This window comes from Eptesicus fuscus, chromosome 7 (assembly GCF_027574615.1).
Source record: "Eptesicus fuscus isolate TK198812 chromosome 7, DD_ASM_mEF_20220401, whole genome shotgun sequence".
NCBI lineage: Eukaryota > Metazoa > Chordata > Mammalia > Chiroptera > Vespertilionidae > Eptesicus > Eptesicus fuscus.
In genome coordinates this window covers 845,900-868,128 of record NC_072479.1, presented here as the reverse complement: position 1 = coordinate 868,128, position 22,229 = coordinate 845,900, and the positions used below count along the sequence as shown (strand labels likewise).

At 40.0% G+C, this 22,229-nt stretch overlaps 1 protein-coding gene across 1 annotated transcript in view; it reads left to right on the top strand.

The window, feature by feature from the left end:
• Window positions 1–22,229, top strand: part of BCL2L13 (BCL2 like 13) — a 153,729-nt gene that overhangs the window by 28,499 nt on the left and 103,001 nt on the right. The window contains exons 3-5 of the mRNA XM_054718667.1: window positions 7,485–7,592; window positions 11,185–11,332; window positions 19,015–19,084. Coding sequence (XP_054574642.1) covers window positions 7,485–7,592; window positions 11,185–11,332; window positions 19,015–19,084 — 326 coding nt within the window. The remainder of the gene's footprint in view (window positions 1–7,484; window positions 7,593–11,184; window positions 11,333–19,014; window positions 19,085–22,229) is intronic.

The following is a 22,229-nucleotide window of genomic DNA, read 5'->3' as shown; positions in this document are numbered from 1 at the left end:
GGAGAGATAGAAACATCAATGTTGAGAGAGAATTCACCAATTGGCCGCCCCCTGCAAACTCTCCCCCCCCCGTCCCCCCCCCACACACACTGGAGATTGAGCCCGCAACCTGGGCATGTGCCTTAACCAGGAATCAAACCGTAACTCCTGGTTCAGAAGTCCAGTGCTCAAGCACTGAGCTACACTGGCTGGGCTCTGTCATTTTTTCAAATAGGTTTTCAACTTCTTGATTTCTCTCTTCTCCTTCTGGCACCCCCATGATGCAATTGTTGATATGCTTCAAGTTGTCCCAGAGGCTTCTTGCACTTTCCTCATTCTTTTGGATTCTTTTTTCTTTTTGCTGTTCTGATTGGGTGTTTTTTGCTTCCTTATATTCCAACTTGCTGATTTGATTCTCAGGTTCATCTACTCTACTGTTGATTCTCTATGCTATATTCTTCACTGAAGTTAGTGTACCGTTCATTTCTGACTGGTTCTTTTTTATGCTGTTGTAGTTTGCACTAAGTTCATTGAGCATCCTTATAATCAGTATTTTGAACTCTGCATTTAGTAGTTTGCTTGTCTCCATTTTGTTTAGTTCCTTTTCTGGAATTTTGTCCTGTTCTTTCATTTGGGACGTGTCTTTTTGTGTCCTCATTTTAGCAGCCTCCCTGTGTTTGTTTCTGTGTTTTAGGTAGAGCTGGTCCATCTCCTAGGCTTGGTTGAGTTGCCTTATGTAGTAGGTGTTTTGTAGTAGGAGTCCAGGGGCACAGCCTTCTTGATCACCCAAGCTGAGCACTCAAGGTGCGTGTGCTCCCCCCCACCTCCCCACACTGTATGGGCTGTGTACACCCTCTGTTGTAGTTCAGTTTGATTGCTGTTGGGAAGGGATTTGATTGTCAATGGGAAGGGATTTATTCCCAGGCAAGTCAGCTGGAGGGACTGGCTGTGACCAATGAGGATCAGTTGTGCAGGGGCCCACCCCACAGAGTAGGACTTACTTCACAGGTCTCTCTCTGCCCCTTGTCTGTTGCTTGTGGGGGTGGTGATGATACAGGTGATCTGATACAGTCTACCAGGTGTGCTCGCTCTGTGGCTTTCCAGGAGGTGCAGGCAAGATCACCACTGTCAGTATTCTGCCCAAGGCCACTGGCATGAATTACAGATCAATGTTTAGATGACTTCTACTTGTGTTGGGCTTGGAGATGCCAAGAAGAGGCCAAGCTGTGAACCAACATAGCATGCTGCTAGTGCTGGGCCTAGGACCACCTAGCAAGAGGTATGGGGTATGTTGAGGCCAGCTGTTGTAGAGATTTTAGGAATGTCTGAAGCCTGAGCAAGGACACGCTATTCATATAGAAAAGCCACTGCAAACAGCTTTGGTGGGGTCCCAGGGACTCACCAGGGCTGGGCAAACAGTGTGGGCCAGGTTGATGGAGATTCAGATACGGCATCTGCCAGTGGCCCTGTGGCTGGGAGGTCTCAGCAAAGGAGCAATGACCTCTGCCAGCGCTTTTCTCTGGGAGGCCCCCAAGCTCTTGCCCTAAAGCCATACAATTTATTTCCTCTCTGTATGTCCCTGGATCCTTTCAAGCTGCTGCCGAGTGCTGGAGATCAGCGGGAGTGTGTCTGAGTAAGTCCATGCCCGGGCCCTTTAAGTGGAACTGCCTGGGACTCTAGCAGCCTCTGTGTCACTCAGCAATAATCCTCATTGGTTTTTACAGCCTGAAGTTATAGGGACTTCTCTTCCCGGCACTAGAACCCTAGACTGAGGGGTCTGCTGTGGGACTGGGACCCCTTCCTCCTCATGGGGGACTTCTGCAGCCAAGATATCCCTCCCTGTTAAAAATCGGCATACTTTCATTTGGTGTGGTTTAGTGGTTGATCATCGATTTATGAACCTGGAGGTCATGGTTCAATTCCCCATCTGGGACATGCCTGGGTTGCTGACTCTGTCCTCAGTAGGGGGCATGCAGGAAGTTGATCGATAATTCTCTCTCACCATTGATTTTTTTTTCTAATTTAAATTCTTTATTATTAAAAGTATTACATATGTTTCTTTTTCCCCCCATTGACCTCTCTCTGGCCGCTTCCGCCCTCCAGCACATGCCCTTGCCCCCCCTACTGTCTGAGTCCATTGGTTATGCTTATATGTATGCATACAAGTCCTTTGTTTGATCTGTAACCACCCCCCTCGCCCCCTGCCTTCCCTCTGAGGTTTGATGGTCTCTTCAGTGCTTCTATGTCTCCGGATCTATTTTTGTTCATTAGTTTATATTGTTCATTATATTCCACAAATGAGTGGGATCATGTGATATTTATCTTTCTCCAACTGGCTTATTTCGCTTAGCATAATGCTGTCCAGGTCCATCCATGATGTTGCAAGTGGTAGGAGTTGTTTTGTATTTACAGCAGCATAGTATTCCATTGTGTAGATGTACCACAGTTTTCTAATCCACTCATCTGCTGATGGGCACTTAGGCTGTTTCCAAATCATAGCTATTGTAAATTGTGCTGCTATGAACATAGGGGCACATATATCCTTTTATTTTTATTTTTATTTTTTATTGTTTAAAGTATTACATATAGTAGTACATATGTCTCCTTTTTTCCCCCCCAATGACCTTCCCCCAGCCTCCCCTACCCCCTGTCGCATGCCCTCATCACATCCCCCCAGTGTCTTGTGTCCATTGGTTATGCTTATATGCATGCATACAAGTCCTTCAGTTGATCTCCTACCCCCCCTCCCCAACACTCCACAGCTTTCCCGCTGTAATTTGACAGTCTGTTCGATGCTTTACTGCCTCTGTATCTTTTTGTTCATCAGGTTATAGAGTTCTTTATTTTCCATAAATGAGTGAGATCATGTGGTATTTTTCTTTCATTGCCTGGCTTATTTCACTTAACATAATGCTCTCCAGTTCCATACATGCTGCTGCAAATGGTAAGAATTCCTTCTTTTTTATAGCAGCGTAGTATTCCATTGTGTAGATGTACCATACTTTTCTAATCCACTCATCTGCTGATGGGCACTTAGGCTGTTTGCAAATCTTAGCTGTGGTAAATTGTGCTGCAAGGAACATAGGGGCACATATATCCTGCTGACTTCACTGGATAGTTTCTAGAAACTTCTAGTTTCTTGGGAGATATTCCTAAATGTGGGATTGCTGTGTCAAATGGGAGTTCCATTTTTAATTTAAAAAAATATATATTTTATTGATTTTTTACAGAGAAGAAGGGAGAGGGATAGAGAGTTAGAAACATTGATGAGAGAGAAACATTGATCAGCTGCCTCCTGCACACTCCCCACTGGGTATGTGCCCGCAACCAAGGTACATGCCCTTGACCAGAATCGAACCTGGGACCCTTCAGTCCACAGGCCGAAGCTCTAGCCACTGAGCCAAACTGGTTAGGGCCCATTTTTAATTTTTTTAGGACACTCCATCCTGTTTGCTCATCATTGTTTGTTTTTTCTTTTTATCATTGATGTTTTTATCTCTCCCTTCCTCTCTGAAATAAATAAAAAATATATTTAAAAACAAGCCAACAAACAAAATGCCACTCATGGCTGTTGGATCAACCCCTTCTGCATCTCCAGCCCTCCTATCAATTTCAATGTGGTTTCTTCTTTAATTCTCTAGTTGCAGGATTTCCAGTCTGCCAGATATCAGGTGGTTCTGAATGATGGTTGTTCTGTATTTTAGTTTTAATTTTGATGTGATTATGGGAAGAGGTGGGTCCTGGAGTTTACCTATGCCACCATCTTGATCCTCTCATTTTTCTTCTTCTTCTTTTTTTAATTTAATAAACCTTTATTGTTCAGATTATTACAGTTGTTTCTCTTTTTTCCCCCCATAGCTCCCCTCCACCTGGTTCCCATCCCACCCTTTTCCCTTACCTCCCCCCCACTGTCCTCATCCATAGGTGTACGATTTTTGTCCAGTCTCTCCCCACACCCCCACACCCTTTTACCCCTGAGAGTTGTCAGTCCCCTCCCTTTCTATGCCCCTGATTCTATTATATTCACCAGTTTATTCTGTTCATCAGATTTTTAATTCACTTGATTTTTAGATTCACTTGTTGATAGATATGTATTTGTTGTTCGTAATTTTTATCTTTACCTTTTTCTTCTTCTTCCTCTTCTTAGAGAATACCTTTCAGCATTTCATATAATACTGGTTTGGTGGTGATGAACTCCTTTAGCTTTTTCTTATCTGTGAAGCTCTATAGCTGACCTTCAATTCTGAATGATAACTTTGCTGGGTAGAGTACCCTTGGTTGTAGGTACTTGCTATTTATCACTTTGACTATTTCTTGCCACTCCTATCTGGCCTGCATAGTTTCTGTTGAGAAATCAGCTGACAATTAACTGTTTTTCTCTTGCTACTTTTAATATTCTCTCTTTGTCTTTTGTCTTTTAATTTCCTTTCAATGTGCACGAATTCGTGCACTGGGCCAATAGTTAAAAAACAAAAAGACAGCTTAAGGGAGTTGTGGGATAATGTGAATCATAACAATATTTGATTAGCAGGTGTGCCAGAAGTGAAAGAATGGGATAAAGGGATGGAGAACATGTTCGTAGAAATAATGGCAGAAATCTTCCCTAACTTGGTAAAGGAGAAAGTCACACAATTCTGGGAGGCACAGAGAACCCCAAGCAAGAAGAACCCAAACAGGCCCATGCCCAGACACATCATAATTAAAATGCCAAAAGTTAAAGAGAGAAAGTATCTTAAAGGTAGCAAGAGAAAAGCAAGTTGTTACCGACAAAGGAACTCCCATAAGGCTGACACCTGATTTCTCATCAGAAACTCTACTGGCCAGAAGGGAATGCCATGAAGTTCGCAAGGTAATGGAAAGCAAGGATCTGATACCAAGATTACTATGTCCAGCAAGGCTATCATTCAAAATAGACGGTCAAATAAAGTTTCCCAGACAAAATAGGCTAAGGAATACACCACCACCAAACCTGCACTACAAGAAATGTTAAAGGGACTGCTGTAATGAGTATTAGAAACAGAGAGAGAAACCTAGGCATACAGAATTAAAATGGCAATAAGTAAGTACCTATCAATAATAACCTTAAGTGTAAATGGAGGAAGGCTCAAATTGAAAGATATAGGGTAGCTGAATGGATAGAAAAACAAAACATCACCCAGCTATATGCTGTCTATAAGATATCCACTTCCGAACAAAAGACACATACAGGATGAGAGTGAAGGGATGGGAAAAAATTTTCCATGCAAATGGGAAAGAAAAGCTGGGATAGCAATACTCATATCTGACAAAACAGACTTCAAAATGAAATCCATGCCAAGTGACAACAGAGGTCACTACATAATACTAAAGGGAGCAATCTGACAAGAAGATATAACTTTGGTAAACATGTATGCAATGAATATAGGAGAACATAAATATCTAAAAAATTTTCTAGAGGACTTTAAGGAAGGGATAGACAACAATACAGTCACAGTAGGGAACTTTAATACCCTGCTGACTTCACTGGATAGTTCTTCCAGAAAAAAAACTTAAGAAGGAAACAGTGACTCTAAAGGACACACTGGATCAGATGGATTTAATTGACATTTGTAAACATTCATCCCAAAATTGAAGAATATACTAGTACATTCTTCTCAAGTGCACATGGATCATTCACAAAGTTAGACAACATATTAGGACACAAAACAAGTCTCTATAAGTTCAAGAAGATGGAAAACATATCCAGCATCCAGCATCTTCCCACATCACAGTGGAATGAAATTAGAAATCAACTACAGTAAACTCATCAAAAAACATTCAAATTCATGGAGACTAAATAGCATGTTGTTAAATAATGAATGGGTTACCAATGAGATCAAGAAAGAAATAAAAAATTTACTGGAAAAAAGTTAACATGAACGCTTAACAACCCCAAATCTCTGAGACACAGCAAAATCATTCTGGCAAGGTAAGTTCAGAGCACTTACATAATAAAACAAGAAAAAGCAACAATAAACTATTTAACGCTACAACTTAAAGTAGTAGAAAGAGAACAACAAGCAAAACCCAGAGTAAGTAGAACGAAGGAATAAAATAGAGATGAGATAAATGACATAGACTAAAAAAACAAAAACAACAACAAAAAACACTATAAAAAATCAATGAAACCAATAGCTGGTTCTTTGAAAGGATAAGCAAAATTGATGAACCATTAGCCAAACTCATCAAGAAACAAAGAGAGAGGACCCAAATAAATAAAATCAGAAATGAAAGCAAAGTAACCACTGACATCACAGAAATACAAAGAATTGTAAGGACATACTTTGAACAACTAAATTCCAAGAAGCTGGACAATGTGGATAAAATGGACATATTCCTAGAAAAATATAATCTCCCAAAAGTGAATCAGGAATAATCAGAAAATTTGAATAGGCCAATAACAACTGATTTGAAATAGCAGCACGGCAGGGGCACATACCCAGGTTGTGGCCTCGATCCTGTGTGGGCGTGCAGAAGGCAGCTGATCAATGATTCTCTCTCATCATTGATGTTTGTGTCTCTCTCTCCCTCTCTCTTCCTCTCTGATATCAATAAAATAAAAAAAGAAAATAAGGAAGTATCTTATGTGGCTTAAAGGAAAATTACTTTTGTCAACTTTAAAATCTAAGTTATAGAAATGTTTAACCTTTTGTTTTTCAGAGGTATTTTAAAGACTCATAGATGCTATAATAATCAAGTTTCTTGGTCTAAATTAATAAACTTATCTTTGAGTTCAGAATATTTTTGCTTGCAAAAATGAAAACATAAACAGTTAATCCCTCTCTTTATAAAACTTGTCAGTGGTAGAAAACAAATGATATGAACAACTGGAAATGTAATATAAGTATATTCTGAATAGGAAGGGTAGAGAGTATCATATTTGCAATCAGTGTTTTTAGAAGAAATGATGAAGTTCTGCAAATATCTGAGGCAGGAGAAATTAGTAAGTAAAGTATCTGGTATAATTTTTTCTTTCAGACTCTTTCCCTTAGTTCTCCATTCTGTGCTAGAGACCAAGACCTTTTTTTCCCTTTTACTGCATGAGAATATTTATAGTTTTCTTAAGTTTGGAGAATATAAATCTTTTGATGATTATAGGCTTTCTCTTGGGCTGCAGTTTATGTAAAGATAAGGAACCATAAAGATTAGTATCAAAATATATTATCACTGATCTAGACAACCTTTCAGGTTTCCTTTTCTTTAATGCCAAAAAATGTTTCTGAGATACCTCCTTTCTAGTCACACAACCAGAAGATGAGGACACAGCCTGCATTAATAGTTTGTATTCAGATTGACCTGAGTTCCAATCATAGCTTCTCCATAGTAGTAATATAACCTAACCAAGCTTCACCTTTATCATTTTAAAATATCACCCAGCCCCCTAGCCTTGATAATTCTATATTTTTTTACTTAATAGTTAAAATACTACCCATATACTAATGGCTTATCTCTACCTCTGTCAATAATAACCTTTCTGTTGGTTTCAGGAGTTCAACAAGATGTAGCTTCACAATCTCTGGATCAAGAAGTTTTATTAGAAGTTAAAACTGGAATTGAGGAAGAGCTAAGATTTCTGGACAAAGAAATTTCTGAAGGTCTCTTTATTCTTACTTTCCTAGTTAATTAGAAGATTCTGTTTGGTATGGTTTACTGTTGGTTTAATTTGGTTTTTTACAATAGAGTGTTCTCAACATTACACAGCTTCATTGGTATAGGATTATAAGGGTGAAACTAGTGGTTACTAATTTTTCTTTCATGGGGGATATGTTTCTAAATTTTTCCTAACTGTACACAAGTTTAAATGTAGCCTTTTCTGATGTTAAGTGATGGGTTCAATAATCATGTTAAGATACTTTCCATTAACAATATTAAAGGGAAAAATGTGACTAAACTGCTTTCAGTTTTGCATTATATATGTATAGATCAGCCGTCGCCAACCTTTCAGACCTCCACGGGCCACTGGTTGGTGACCCCTGCTATAGATAGTTGTAATAGTAATATAGATGTAATTTTATAGCCATATATTTTATACTTAACATTATGTCATAAACTTTAAAAATTGTTATCATTGTAGTAATTAAATGAAATTCGATGTATTGAATGACTGTTCAATCATTCCCTTATTATTGAGGAGAGCATTTGGATTATTTTGAATCCACAATATGGCCATGTGCCCTGACCAGGAATGGAACCAGTGACCTTTCAGTGCAGCGACTTTTCAGTGCATGGGATAATGCTCAACCAGCTGAGCCAAACTGGCCATGGCCTAGTACAAGTTTTTGTGTGGATATATATTGCCCAATAATTGTTTTATTTTTTTTTTATTATTATTATTTTTTAATATATATTTTATTGATTTTTTTTTTTTTTTTACAGAGAGGAAGGGAGAGGGATAGAGTTAGAAACATCGATGATAGAGAAACATCGATCAGCTGCCTCCTGCACTACCCCTACTGGGGATGTGCCCGCAACCAAGGTACATGCCCTTGACCGGAATCGAACTTGGGATCTTTCAGTCCACTGAGCCAAACCAGTTAGGGCGCCCAATAATTGTTTTAAAAAATATGTTCTTACTGATTTCAGAGAGAAAGGGAGAGGGAGAGAGAGAGAGAGAGAGAGAAGCATCAATGATGAGAGAATCATTGATCGGCTGCCTCTTGCACACCCCACACCAGGGATTGGGCTTGCAACCCAGGCATGTTCCCTGACTTGGAATCGAACCGTGACCTCCTGGTATGTAGGTCGATGCCCAACCACCAAGCCACTCCATTTGGGCTATTGCCTAATAATTTTTAACAAGAAAAATTATAAATCATGTTTATAAATCAGTTCCCTGTTAGTAGAGAAAGAATATAAATAGAAATTTACAAATCATCCAGAAACCTAATTTTAGTCTTTTATTTTCCTTTGCCAACATTAAAAATTTTTAAAAAAATCCTCACCCAAGGATAAGTTTCGAGAGAAGAGTGCGAGAGCATGTGATCGTATGCTTGTTCAGCATGGCTCAGTGGTTGAGCATCAACCTGTGAACCAGGAGGTCACGGTTCTATTCCTGGTCAGGGCACATACCAGAGTTGCAGGCTCGATCCCCAGTTGGGCATGCAGGAGGCAGCCTTTTAATGATTTCCTTTCATCACTGATGTTTTTATCTCTCTCCCTCTTCCTTCCTCTCTGAAATCAATAAAAATATACTAGAGAGAGAGAGAGAGAGAGAGAGAGAGAGAGAGAGAGAGAGAGAGAGAGAAACAACGATGTTAGAGAGAAACAGCGCTCAGTTGCCTTCTGTATGCGCCCTGACCAGAAGTCGAACCTGCAACCGTTTGGTGTATGGGACGATGCTCCAACCAACTGAGCCACCTGGCCAGGGTCTTTACCATCATTTTTTTTCAGAGTAGTTTATTGATCTTTAGAGAGAAGGGAGAAGAGAGAAACATCGATATGGTAGTGTAACATCCTTCGGCTGCCTCCCGCACACCCCAACCACTATTTTTAACTGACTAAAATTCCAATTCTGTTTTAAGTCTTTGTCCACTTCTGGTGGCAGTACTTAAACATAGTAAAATGGGGAAAAGGTCAAAAGAAGAAAAACAACAACAAAGGCTTAATTGCACTCACCTTATTGAATCCTCATATTAACCAAGACTGATCATTATAATGGGCATCCTCAAGCTTGCTCAGACAACAAAATATTTGTGAACTTTGCAGCCATTTTCATCTTTCATGCACTTTATAAAGAAATAGTATACTTAACAGCCTTCTAGGAGCAAGCCTTAGATTAATACAATAAATACTTTATGGAGATTATTGATAACTCTTGTGAGTGGGTGTAAGCTGCTTACTTTACGGGGATTCTGTGCCCTGAATCCTGATTGTACCTTGGAACAACAATGATTCTGCCTGTTTTCCTGCAATTTGAGAATGGCTAAGTCAGTATAACATGGAGTAAAGAAGCAAATGAGAAACTGGTGGTTTGAGCTGAGGAGAACAGGCTATGACTCTATCCATGTGCTATTTGTCAACTTGTATAATCTTCAGAGATTTAACATTTATTCATGGTGTTAAAAAGTTCAATTTAAAAAGGGAATGGAAGTAATTGACTCATTTTCTGAAGTGGGATAAACTGATTTGAGTCTGGTTTAAGAAGTGCCACATTGCCCTAGCCAGTTTGTCTCAGTGGATAGAGCGTTGGCCTGTGGACTGAAGGGTCCTGGGTTCGATTCTGAGCAAGGGCACATGCCTGGGTTGTAGGCTCAATCCCCAGTAAGGGGTGTGCAGGAGACAGCCAATCAGTGTTTCTATCTCTCTCCCTCTCTTTTCCTCTCTGAATCAATAAAGATATATTTTTAAGAAAGTGCCACATTTATAAAGGTAAAAACAAAAGCTTAAAAGGAAAATATTAAGAGAGGGATGATAGATATAGCAGTTGCCTCTCAGTTATCATCCTTATATCACATTGGTCTGTAATAATGCACTAAATTGGTTTGTATATTTTAACATTTCAGTTTAGTCTTTTCCTTATGGAAACTAAGATTTTCCATAAATATTTTTCTTTTTTTTTTTTAAAATATATTTTATTTATTTTTTACAGAGAGGAAGGGAGAGGGAGAGAGAGCTAGAAACATCGATGAGAGAGAAACATCGATCAGCTGCCTCTTGCACACCCCCTACTGGGGATGTGCCCGCAACCAAGGCACATGCCCTTGACCGGAATCGAACCTGGAACCCTTGAGTCCGTAGGCCGACGCTCTATCCACTGAGCCAAACCGGTTTAAATATTTTTTCTTAAAAAATCTCTAAATGTAGCCGAAACCGGTTTGGCTCAGTGGATAGAGCATCGGCCTGCGGACTGAAGGGTCCCAGGTTCGATTCCGGTCAAGGGCATGTACCTTGGTTGCGGGCACATCCCCAGTGGGGAGTGTGCAGGAGGCGGCTGATCCATGTTTCTAACTCTCTATCCCTCTCTCTTCCTTTCTGTAAAAAATCAATAAAATATATTTAAAAAAAAAAAAAAAAATCTCTAAATGTAGAACATATCCAGGACAGATTAATATCTTGTAGTAATTATCTGACCTCTATAAGTGACTGATAGCTTAGCTCTTTCTCAGTAGCATTGTTTAATCCCCTGAGCTTTTATAGCACAACCTTTGATAATGTTGATTAAATTACATCTTCTTTTGCCTGTCTTAGCCTTCACCAACATAGGCTTTGACCAGCACACGTCTCCCGTGTTCAGCCCTGCTAACCCAGTGGAACACTGCTTGGCTCACCTTGGAGAAAAAGTGTCCCAGGAACTGAAAGAGCCTCTACATAAGGCATTGCAAATGCTCCTCAGCCAGTGAGTTACCGTTGCTTCTCTAAGTAGTCTTCTGCACTGGGTTGGTTAAGGCTTTGTTTTACGTAAACGGTGTGACTTTTATCACTTACTTTTTTTCACTCTTTCTTCTTCTCTTGCTTTTCCAAAGCATCTCTGTTTGTGTTTTGAGTGACAATATTTGCATCAAAGAAGTGATTTAACTATTCCAACATGGATTTGACTATTTGTATTTTCTTGTTGAGCTGTCAGGTTTCAGCAAATACTTTCACTGAGTAAATACAAGCTATATTATTTGTCCTGACCACTTTTACTACCATTTTCTAGTGACCAACACAAATATAGTGGCTCGGGCTTTATGTCTTGTAATTTGGGATTAACACTACATCTGTATTTTAGGTATCCCAGATGTTGCTGTACTTTGGGGTTGTACCATCTGCCCATGGAACTACTGCTACATTCTTATAGTGTGAACTCAGCTCCTAGCTATGGTTCTGACTTTCTCTCTCTCTTTCCTCCTCCCTCCCTTCAAGCTAAAGGCAAGAGGCTTATAGTAAAAGTATATTAAAATAGAACCACATCATTTATTATAAATCTTAAAAATTTGTTTTTCCCAATTTTTTGCTGAGAATTATTAAGAAATTGATATGAATTAGAAAAAACATTTGTTTTAATGAATGTTGACAACTATCTAATACAGGATGACATCTCTTCTTTTTCTAAAAGGGCCAAAATTCAGCCCTAACTGGTTTGGCTCAGTGGATAGGGCATCAGCCTCGGACTAAAGGGTCCCAGATTGGATTCTGCTCAAGGGCATTTACCTTGAGGTTCAATCTCCAGTAGGGGGCATGCAGGAGGCAGCTAATCGATGTTTCTCTTTATCCCACTCCCTTCCTCTCACTAAAAATCAATAACATATAAAATAAATAAATCCTATATAGTAAAAGGGTAATATGCAAATTGACCAAGTGGCAAAACGACTGGTCACTATGACACGCACTGACCACTAGGGGGCAGACACTCAATGCAGGAGCTGCCCCCTTGTGGTCAGTGCGCTCCCACAGGGGGAGTGCCACTCAGCCACAAAAGGGCCAAAATTCAAATGCTAAAGTGCTGTTGTAGTAAAGTAATTCCTTTCATGTAGGCAGTATTTATATGTACCATTTATTAGAAGAAAGCAATATGGGTTTAAGGAGAATTCACTTTGTTAGGGTGAAATGAGCAAATGTAAAAATGCAATTACATATAGGAAACAGTGAAATGAAAATCACATTTGGATCTTCTTAACCTTATATATAGGAAAGTTTAAAAACAAATATGGAGCCCTGACTGGTTTTCTCAATAGTTAGATTGTCAGCCCCATGCACTGAAGGGTTGCAGGTTTGATTCCCCATCAAGGGCACACACCTGGGTTGTTGGTTTGATCCCTAGCCCCAAATGGGTCATGTGTGGGAGGCAACCAATCAATGTGTCTCTCTCGCATTGAAGTTTCTCTTTCTCTCTTCCCCCCTCCCTCCTTTCCAGTCTCTCTAAAAATCAATGGAAAAGCCCTAACTGGTTTGGCTCAGTGGATAGAGTGTCGGCCTGCAGACTCAAGGGTCCCAGGTTCGATTCTGGTCAAGGGCATGTACCTTGGTTGCGGGCACATCCCCAGTGGGGGTTGTGCAGGAGGCAGCTGATGGATGTTTCTCTCTCATCAATGTTTCTAGCTCTCTCTCCTTCTCCCTTCCTCTCTGTAAAAAAAAATAAATAAATAAAATATATTAAAAAAAATCAATGGGACAATATCCTTAGGTGAAGATTTACAAAAAATAAAAATAAATAAATATGGAGAGGAGATAACATTATAGGTGTTGGGAAAAAAGACAATAGGAGGTATGGCTGTGGATTTCAAAGTATTCTATGAAGCCGTCTGGGGGCCCTTGCAGAGGTGAGGACAGGGTGAGTGGGTGGGGTTTATTAGCTCCTCTCCACTGCTCTTAAACCAGAATAGCTATACTTTCACATATGTGATATATTGATGTTTCATGTAAGATTTGAAGAAATTTTGTTTGCCAAAACAAACAAAACTTGTGCAAGCTGTTGGGACTGGGAATAGAATAACTGAGATGTATAAGACAAAAAAATTCTGTTTCCAATTTTTTAAAATAATTTTTAGGGAGGGAGGGAGGGAGGGAAGGAAAGAAAGAGAAGGAAGCATTGATTTGTTCCACTTATTTATGCATTGATTGGTTGCTTCTTGTATGTGCCCTGACCAGATATCTAACCTGAAGCCTAGTGTATTGGAATGATGCTAACTAAGTTACCCCGCCAGAGCCCTGTTTCCAATTTATTTTTTAAAAATATATTTTTATTGAGTTCAGAGAAGAAGGGAGAGGGGAAGAGAGATAGAAACATCAATGATGAGAGTCATTGATTGGCTGCCTACTGCATCCTTCTACTGGGATTCGAACCTGAAACCTGGGCATGTGTCCTGATTGGAAATTGAACTGTGACCTCCTGATTCATAGGTCGACACTCAAACACTGAGCCACATCAGCCCGGCCCTGTTTCCGGTTTTGATACAAATTATTTGTAGCTTTGAGCAAACCATTTCACTCTATATCTCATTTTATCCATCTGTCAATTTTAACTTAACTCGGATATTATGAGTGCTCTAAAGAACAGTATTACCTAGGTTTTTGAAAAAGTATTGTTTTTGGAGTCCTTTTCATAGTGAATAAGAAAAATAGATATTTTCTCATTGCAAAGTAAGTGATATTTTAAAAATTCTTATTTTTGATGAATATTATTTATTTATTGTTCTCTAGACTGAATACTGATATAAGTATTTTTGAAATTGGTATCTCTGGTGGTTAGGCACCTGAATAAATTTTTTTTCAGAAATCTTTTTTTCCCTTTAGTATTGCATTTATTTTCAGTATTTTTCTTCTACTCAAAGGTAAGTATTTTTTAAAAAAATATATTTTTTTATTGATTTCAAAGAGGAAGGGCGAGGGAGAGAGAGACAGAAACATCAATGATGAGAGAGGATCACCGATTGGCTGCCTCCTGCACGCCCCACACTGGGATCAAGCTCGCAACCCAGGCATGTCCCTCTGACCGGGAATCGAACCTGAGACCCTTCAGATAGATGCTCTATACACTGAGCCAAGCCAGCCAGTGCAAAGATAAATATTTTTACTTTTAAGACATGTTAAGATGTTTCCTTTATAGAATCTAAATGATATCTGATGTAATTTTCAAATGGCAAATAGTAAAGCAGAAGTCTTTTATTTTTTAAGGAATATTGAACTCAACATATATCCTGTTTCAGCAGTCAAGAAGAAATGTTCTAGTAGATTTTAGCCAATTTGTGATTATCAGAAATACACTTTTGAAAGTTGTTAAGTACTATTACTAATACCTTAAAAATAAGTATCTGATGATGAACTAGATTTATTTTTTGTTGTTGATCCTCACCTGAGGATATTTTTCTGTTGATTTTTGGAGATAGTAGAAGGGAGGAAAAGAGACAGAGAGAGAGAAACATGGATGTGAGAGAGACACATTGATGATGCTTCCCGCACACACTCCGCAGGGCTGGGTTGGAGTCTGCAACTGAGGTACGTGCCCTTGACCAGAATCGAACCTGGTACCGTTCAGTCCATGGGCTGTTGCTCTGTTCACTGAACAAGACTGGCTAGAGATAGAATTATTTAAAACATTTTTTAAAAAATATGTTTTTATTCATTTTTAGAGGAGAGGAGAGGGAGAGAGAAGAGGGAGAGGGATAGAGAGATAGAAACTTTGATGAGAGAGAAACGTCATTGATTGGCTGTCTCCTGTACACCCTTTGCTGGGTTTCAAGCTCACACCCCGTGCATGTGCTCTGACTGGGAATCAAATCGGTGATCTCTTGGTTCATGGGTTGACCAACCACTGAGCCACACCTGCCAAGCATGAACTAGAATTATTATATAGGTTCATGGCAATATTTTTTAAGGTGGAAGATACCACTCACTCTCCTTTTTCTTTCTTGCTCTGTTTTCAAGTAGCTCATCAGAAAGGGCTGGTTTTTCTGCTACCCTTTTCTATGTACTAGATGTCCTTTGATTGTTTTTATCTGCTGGATTGTTAATGTGCATATATGTGTGTACATATGTTTCAAATCATTTCATTCTGAAGGATGCTATTTTAGCCTGATAGACAAACTACCAATACAATCTATTATGACCCACAGTAGTATCAAACAGTTTAGGAAAGAAAGTGAAGGGGCTGATATACGCAAGTAAAGCTTCAAGGAAAGTATACGTAGGTAGACTGTATAGTATCTGCTGAAGTTTAGGATTTACAAACACGGAGTATTTAGTATAAGTTTTCTTAAAAAAAAAAAAAAATATATATATATATATATATATATATATGTGTGTGTGTGTGTGTGTGTGTGTATGTATATATATATTTATACTAAGCTTACCTGGATGGGAATATATCAGGAAGGTAGTACATAACATATATATTTTTAAAATTAAATTTATTGGGGTGAAATTGGTTATATAAAATCTTATTTAAAAGGTCACCCCTGGTATCTCAGCATCACTGTAGTACTGATTTTATTTAGACTTGTATAAAAGAAAGATACTCATGTTATCATAACCTTTATTCTGAAATATCTAGACCAGCACTTTCCAATAGATATAATAAAAGTTACATGTATATAATTAAAATTTTTTGCAACCATATAAAATTAAATTATGATTTTTAATAATATATTTTATTTAACTTAACATATTAAAAATATAGTTTTAATATATACTCAATATAATGACTTATTAATGAGATACTTTACATGTTCTTACTTTGAAATCTGGTGTGTATTTACACTTTCAGCACATCACTAGCCACATTTCAAATGCTTATGAGCTACATGTGGCATCTAGATTTTATCATGGCATGTGTCAAAATCCTAAGTTAAAATAGGATCAGTGTGGCCTTTAGGGCCATATCTAATTGGGTGTAAATTCCTACATTGCTCCTGCCAGCTATGTGGATTTGGGATAGTGTCTTAGCTTTTCTGAGCTTCACTTTCCTAATATATAAAATGATAATATGAAATATGTGAAAAAGAAAACCTAACAGTAGGCTGCCAATAAGTGGTCATCTATATTCACAGGCTGAAGAAATCACAGAGTTGAGTGGTCAGAGCAGAAAATACCTTTGAGATGGATTTTAAAATAAGACTCCTCTCCTTTTTACATATCTATCGTATCTAATAAAAGAGTAATATGCAAATTGACTGTCACTCCAACACACAAGATGGCTGCCCCCATGTGGTCAAAGATGGCTGCCCCCATGTGAACACAAGATAGCTGCCACAGATGGCCAGCAGGGCAGGGCAGTTGGGAGGGACCAGGCCTGCAAGGGATGGCAGTTGGGGGCGATCAGGCTGGCAGGGGAGCAGTTAGGCATCAATCAGGCTGGCAGGGGAGTGGTTAGGGGGTGATCAACCTGGCAGGCAGAAGCAGTTAGGGGCAATCAGGAAGGCAGGCAGGCGAGCAGATGGGAGCCAGCAGTCCTGGATTGTGAGAGGGATGTCCTACCTGGATTGGTCATAACTAAGCAGTCAGACATCCCTTGAGGGGTCCCAGATTGGAGAGGGTGCAGGCTGGGCTGAGGGACACACCCCCGTGCATGAATTTTGTGCACTGGGCCTATAGTCCTACCTAATAATAGACAAATATGCAAATTGACCGTACCTTTGCTATGCCCGCGATTGGCCAGGAGGCGCAGGAGGGCGGGACTCGGGGTGGCCGGGGTGGCTGATTGGGCCGGCGGGACGCTGAGCTCATGTCGCCAGCAGAGGCTCAAGCTCAGCGTCTGTGCCATGGCTGTGCTGCGGCACAGAAGGGGCCTCTGGGGCAGCGAGCTCACGTCCCACCGCGGACCATCAAAAGCGGGGAAGCTGGGTGCCTGTCCACTCAGGCACCAGGCCTTTCAGAAGCCTCCGGCGCTGGAGGCTTCTGAAAGGCCTGGTGCACCAGCAGACAGGCACCCAGCTCCCCCGTGATCGAAAGCGAAAGCGTGTAGGGGACCCTACACATGCATGATTCAATCATGCACTGGGCCTCTAGTATATATATAAAAGCCTAAGGTACCGTCCAGCTGTCCAACCGGTAGCTATGACACACACTGACCACCAGGGGGCAGACGCTCAACGCAGTAGTGGAAACCACAGGCATGGAAATCTGGAACAGACTGATGAATCTCAGAGGGAAAGGGGGAGGGGCGAGGGGAAGAAGAGATTAATCAAATATCTTATATGCATACTAGAGGCCCGGTGCATGGATTCACACCCTCTCGCAATCCGGGACCCCTTGGGGGATATCGGAGAGCCCAATCCCTGCAGGTGAGGCTGAGGGACCCCACAAGTGCATGAATCCTTGCACCAGGCCTCTAGTATGTTAGTAATTTGCCCACAAAAGGGAGCTTACATTTTACTAAATCTATTATCCAAGCTATTCATGCCTTCATATGTTACTTGGTTATCGAATATTTTGTTGTTGTTGTTAATTTGCACATGAAACCAAGACTTAAAATATAGTGCTCGAAGTCCCTCAATAAATTATTATTGAGTCCCACACTGCTGGTGTGGCTTAGCAGTTGAGCCTCGACCCAGGAAAAAAGAGGTTGCTGGTTCAATTCTCGGTCAGGGCACATGCTCAGGTTGCGGGCTTGATCCCCAGTAGGGGTGTGTGCAGGAGGCAGCCAATGCATTATGTTCCTCTCTCATTGATGTTTTTATCTCTCTATCCCTCTCCCTTCCTCTTTCTCTAAAAATCAATAAAAACTTAAAATTATTAATTGAGCATTGTTGTTGCTCAGTGATTTGAATTTTGGCATAACTAAAACATTCATGGAAACAATCAGAAAGGCTTCTCTCTCTGCCCTCTAGGATTTTATGTTATAAGACACCAAGTTAAAAATAGAGCTCGGTTTATTGGCCTTGTTTATTCCAACTTCTTTGTATCCTCAGTTTGAAAAATGTTCCAGTGATAGGTCTCTTTAATTTTTTAAAAATAGATATTTTATCGATTTTTTACAGAGAAAGGGAGAGGGAGAGAGAGTTAGAAACATCGATGAGAGAGAAACATCAATCAACTGCCTCCTGCACGCCCCCCACTGGGGATGTGCCCACAACCAAGGTACATGCCCTTGACCGGAATCGAACCTGGGACCCTTCAGTCCACAGGCCGACGCTCTATCCACTGAGCCAAACCGGTTCGGGCGTCTCTTTAATTTTTAAATATTTTAGATTTTTTGCCTTAAAAAATTAAAATTATGCTTTTAATTTTATTAATAAGATAATACTTACTATTTGATCCCATATTAATAATCCAAATGTTTATGTTTATCTAAAATATAGAAATCCTGTTGGGTAACTTTAATGCAATTATAAAAATTTATTACTACTTTTTATTATTACTTGTTATGTTAACTGATTTTCCTAACTGGTAACATGCATCTCAGCCTATCGAGAATGCTTGAAGAAAAGTGTATACCAGATGTTAAAAGCCATATCTCAATACAAAACAATATGTTGAATTATCTGTATTAATTTTGCAAAAAGTTCATACAACATTAGAGTAATGACTGTATATTTATTCACCTGGAAATTTAGAATTTTTCTACTTAGTGACACAGACTTTTAAAAAAAATTTCTACAGGCCAGTGACATATCAGTCATATCGGGAATGTACTCTGGAGACCACAGTTCATGCCAGCGGCTGGAATAAGGTATTAACCAAATTATCTCTTATAAGATTTTAGTGTGTTAATGATCAGGTACGGGAGAAATTGCTAGCATCCTATAAGAGAATACTGTTAGACTCATTATTTGATGTATAAGTCCATTATTTTGATGTGTAAAGTGGATATTTTTTTTGAGAACAAGATCCACATTTTATGACTAACTTTAATCTGAAAAATCACATATCCATTCACCTATTTCCTTTTTGCTGATTTCACTTAAACTTAAATGCATGGATTGTCAACCAAAGCCTGTAAACAAGTATTTACCATGTCTGTTACATGTAACACACAGAAACAGCTTTTAACAGAAATTCATTGACCTTCCCCATGACAGGATTTTATTATAAATACAGGTATCAAAACAATCCTGAACATATTTTTGATACTATTGGTAGTTAGGACCCATACCACTAATAAAATAATTTGAGACAATATTCATTCTACCTGCTACTTTAGACAATTTAAATTGAAGCTCTTTCACTAAGCAAGATGGATAAAGCATGCCATTTTTCTTTTACCTTCTTGAGATTTTTACTTTTTACTAAATATCACCATACTTTTATCTTGTAAACCTGAATTCTATTTTTAATACTCAAGATTTATGTTTATTTATTTTTAATAAATCTTTATTGTTCAGATTATTACAGTTGTTCCTCTTTTTTCCTCCCATAGCTCCCCTCCACCCAGTTCCCACTTCACCCCATGCCCTTACTCCCCCACTGTCCTCGTCCATAGGTGTAAGATTTTTGTCCAATCTCTTCCCACACCCCCCACACCCCCTTCCTCCTGAGAATTGTCAGTCTTCTCCCTTTCTATGCTTCTGATTCTGTTATATTCACCAGTTTATTCTGTTCATCAGATTTTTTATTCACTTGATTTTTAAAAATATTTTATTGATTTTTTTACAGAGAGGAAGGGAGAGGGATAGAGAGTTAGAAACATCGATGAGAGAGAAACATCGATGAGCTGCCTCCTGCACACCCCCTACTGGGGATGTGCCTGCAACCAAGGTACATACCCTTCACTGGAATCGAACCTGGGACCTTTTAGTCCACAGGCTGACGCTCTATCCACTGAGCCAAACCGGTTTCGGCTCACTTGATTTTTAGATTCACTTGTTGATAGATATTTATTTGTTGTCACTTTGTTGTTCATAATTTTTATCTTTACCTTTTTCTTCTTCTTCCTCTTTTTAAAGAATACCCTTCAGAATTTCATATAATACGGTGATGAATTCCTTTAGCTTTTTCTTATCTGTGAAGCTCTTTGTCTGACCTTCAATTCTAAATGATAGCTTTTCTGGGTAGTGTAACCTTGTTTGTATGTCCTTGCTATATTCATCACTTTGAATATTTCTTGCCACTCCCTTCTGGCCTGCATAGTTTCTATTGAGAAATCAGCTGACAGTCGTATGGGTACTCCCTTGTGGGTACTAACTGTTTTTCTCTTGCTGCTTTTAAGATTTTCTCTTTGTCTTTTGCCCTTGGCATTTTAATTATGATGTGTCTTGGTGTGGTCCTCTTTGGATTCCTTTTGTTTGGAGTTCTCTGCGCTTCCTGAACTTGTATTTCCTTCCCCAGGTAGGGGAAGTTTTCTGTCAGTATTTCTTCAACTAGGTTTTCAATATCTTGCTCTCTCTTCTTCTTGCACCACATAATTCGGATGTTGGTACGCTTGAAGTTGTCCCAGAGACCCCTTACACTATCTTCATATTTTTGGATTCTTTTTTCTTTTTGCTTTTCCAGTTGGGTGTTTTTTGCTTCTTCGTATTTGAAATCATTGACTTGATTCTTGGGATCTTCTAGTCTGCTGTTGGATCTCTGTATATTATTCTTTATTTCAGTCAGTGTATGCTTAATTTCTGATTGGTCATTTTTCATATCCTTGAGGGTCTCACTATATTTCTCGGAGGTTTCTAGAAGATTCTTGAGTAACCTTATAACCGTGGTTTTGAACTCTATATCCAGTATTTTGCTCTCATCCATTTCTTTCATTTGTGACATGTTTCTTTGTCTCTGCATTTTGGCTGCTTCCCTGTGTTTGTTTCTATGTGTTGGGTAGGTGCTAAGTTTCCTTGAGTTGATAGAGTGGCCTTGTGTGGTAGGTGTGCTATAGGGCCCAGTGGCTCAGCCTCCCCAGTCACCTGAGGTGGACGCTCTTGGTGCACCCCTTTTGGGCTGTTTGCAGTCTCTTTGTAGTTAAGCCTTGATTGCTGTTGGTATCACTGGGAGGAATTGACCTCCAGGCCAATTGGCTGTGATGACCAGCTGTGTCTACACTGGAAGATCTGTTGCGCAGGAGACACCCTTATGGGGCAGGACTTGCTTCAGTGGGGCTTTGGTGCTCACTGAGTCTGCCCCTTGAGCGTGTCTCTTATGGATGTGAAGAGTTGTAATCCTGTTTAGTCTCACTCTGACCACTGGGTACACTGGCTCTTTGATCTCCAAGGAGGTGCAAGGTCAGCCACTGTCTGGGGCTACCCAGCAGGAGCTACAGAGACATCTGCAGATTCCTCCTCTTTGTATGGGGTTTGGAAGTGCCCAGACGAGGCCCAGCTATGAAGCAGGGCCTTGTGCTTTCTTTTGGAAGCTCTGGGGCTCTCTGACCCAGCTGTAGTTTGACAGGTTTCAGTGAAACCACAGGCCATTCATATGCAAAAGCCGATGTGCACAGCTTGGGTGGGGTTGTAAATTGGGTGGGGCGGGGTCTCTGGGAACCACCTGGGCGGAGCAAACAGCAATGGCTGCCAGTCAGCCCTGAACTGGAGAAGTCCCAGGTTCTTCGCGTCCCACACCCCTGTGCAGGATCAATTATCACTGCGAGCTCCTCTGAGAGAAAGCCGCCCTTGTGTTCCTGTCTTGATGCCAGACAGTCCAGTTTCTCCCCGTATGTGCCTGGGTCCCCCAGAGTCTCACCCGGAACTGGAGTTCAGAGCAAGCGGGAGCTTGTATCTCCCTCCCGATTAAAAGAGCAGCACATCCAGGTGCCAGCACTTTCTGTGCCTCTGTACCTCCTACCAGTCTCAATGAGCCTTCTTCACCTCTCTAGTTGTGAAACTTGCACTCAGCCAGCCTTCCCGCGGTTCTGGGTGGTAGTTGTTTTGCCGTTTAGTTGTGGTATTGATATGGTT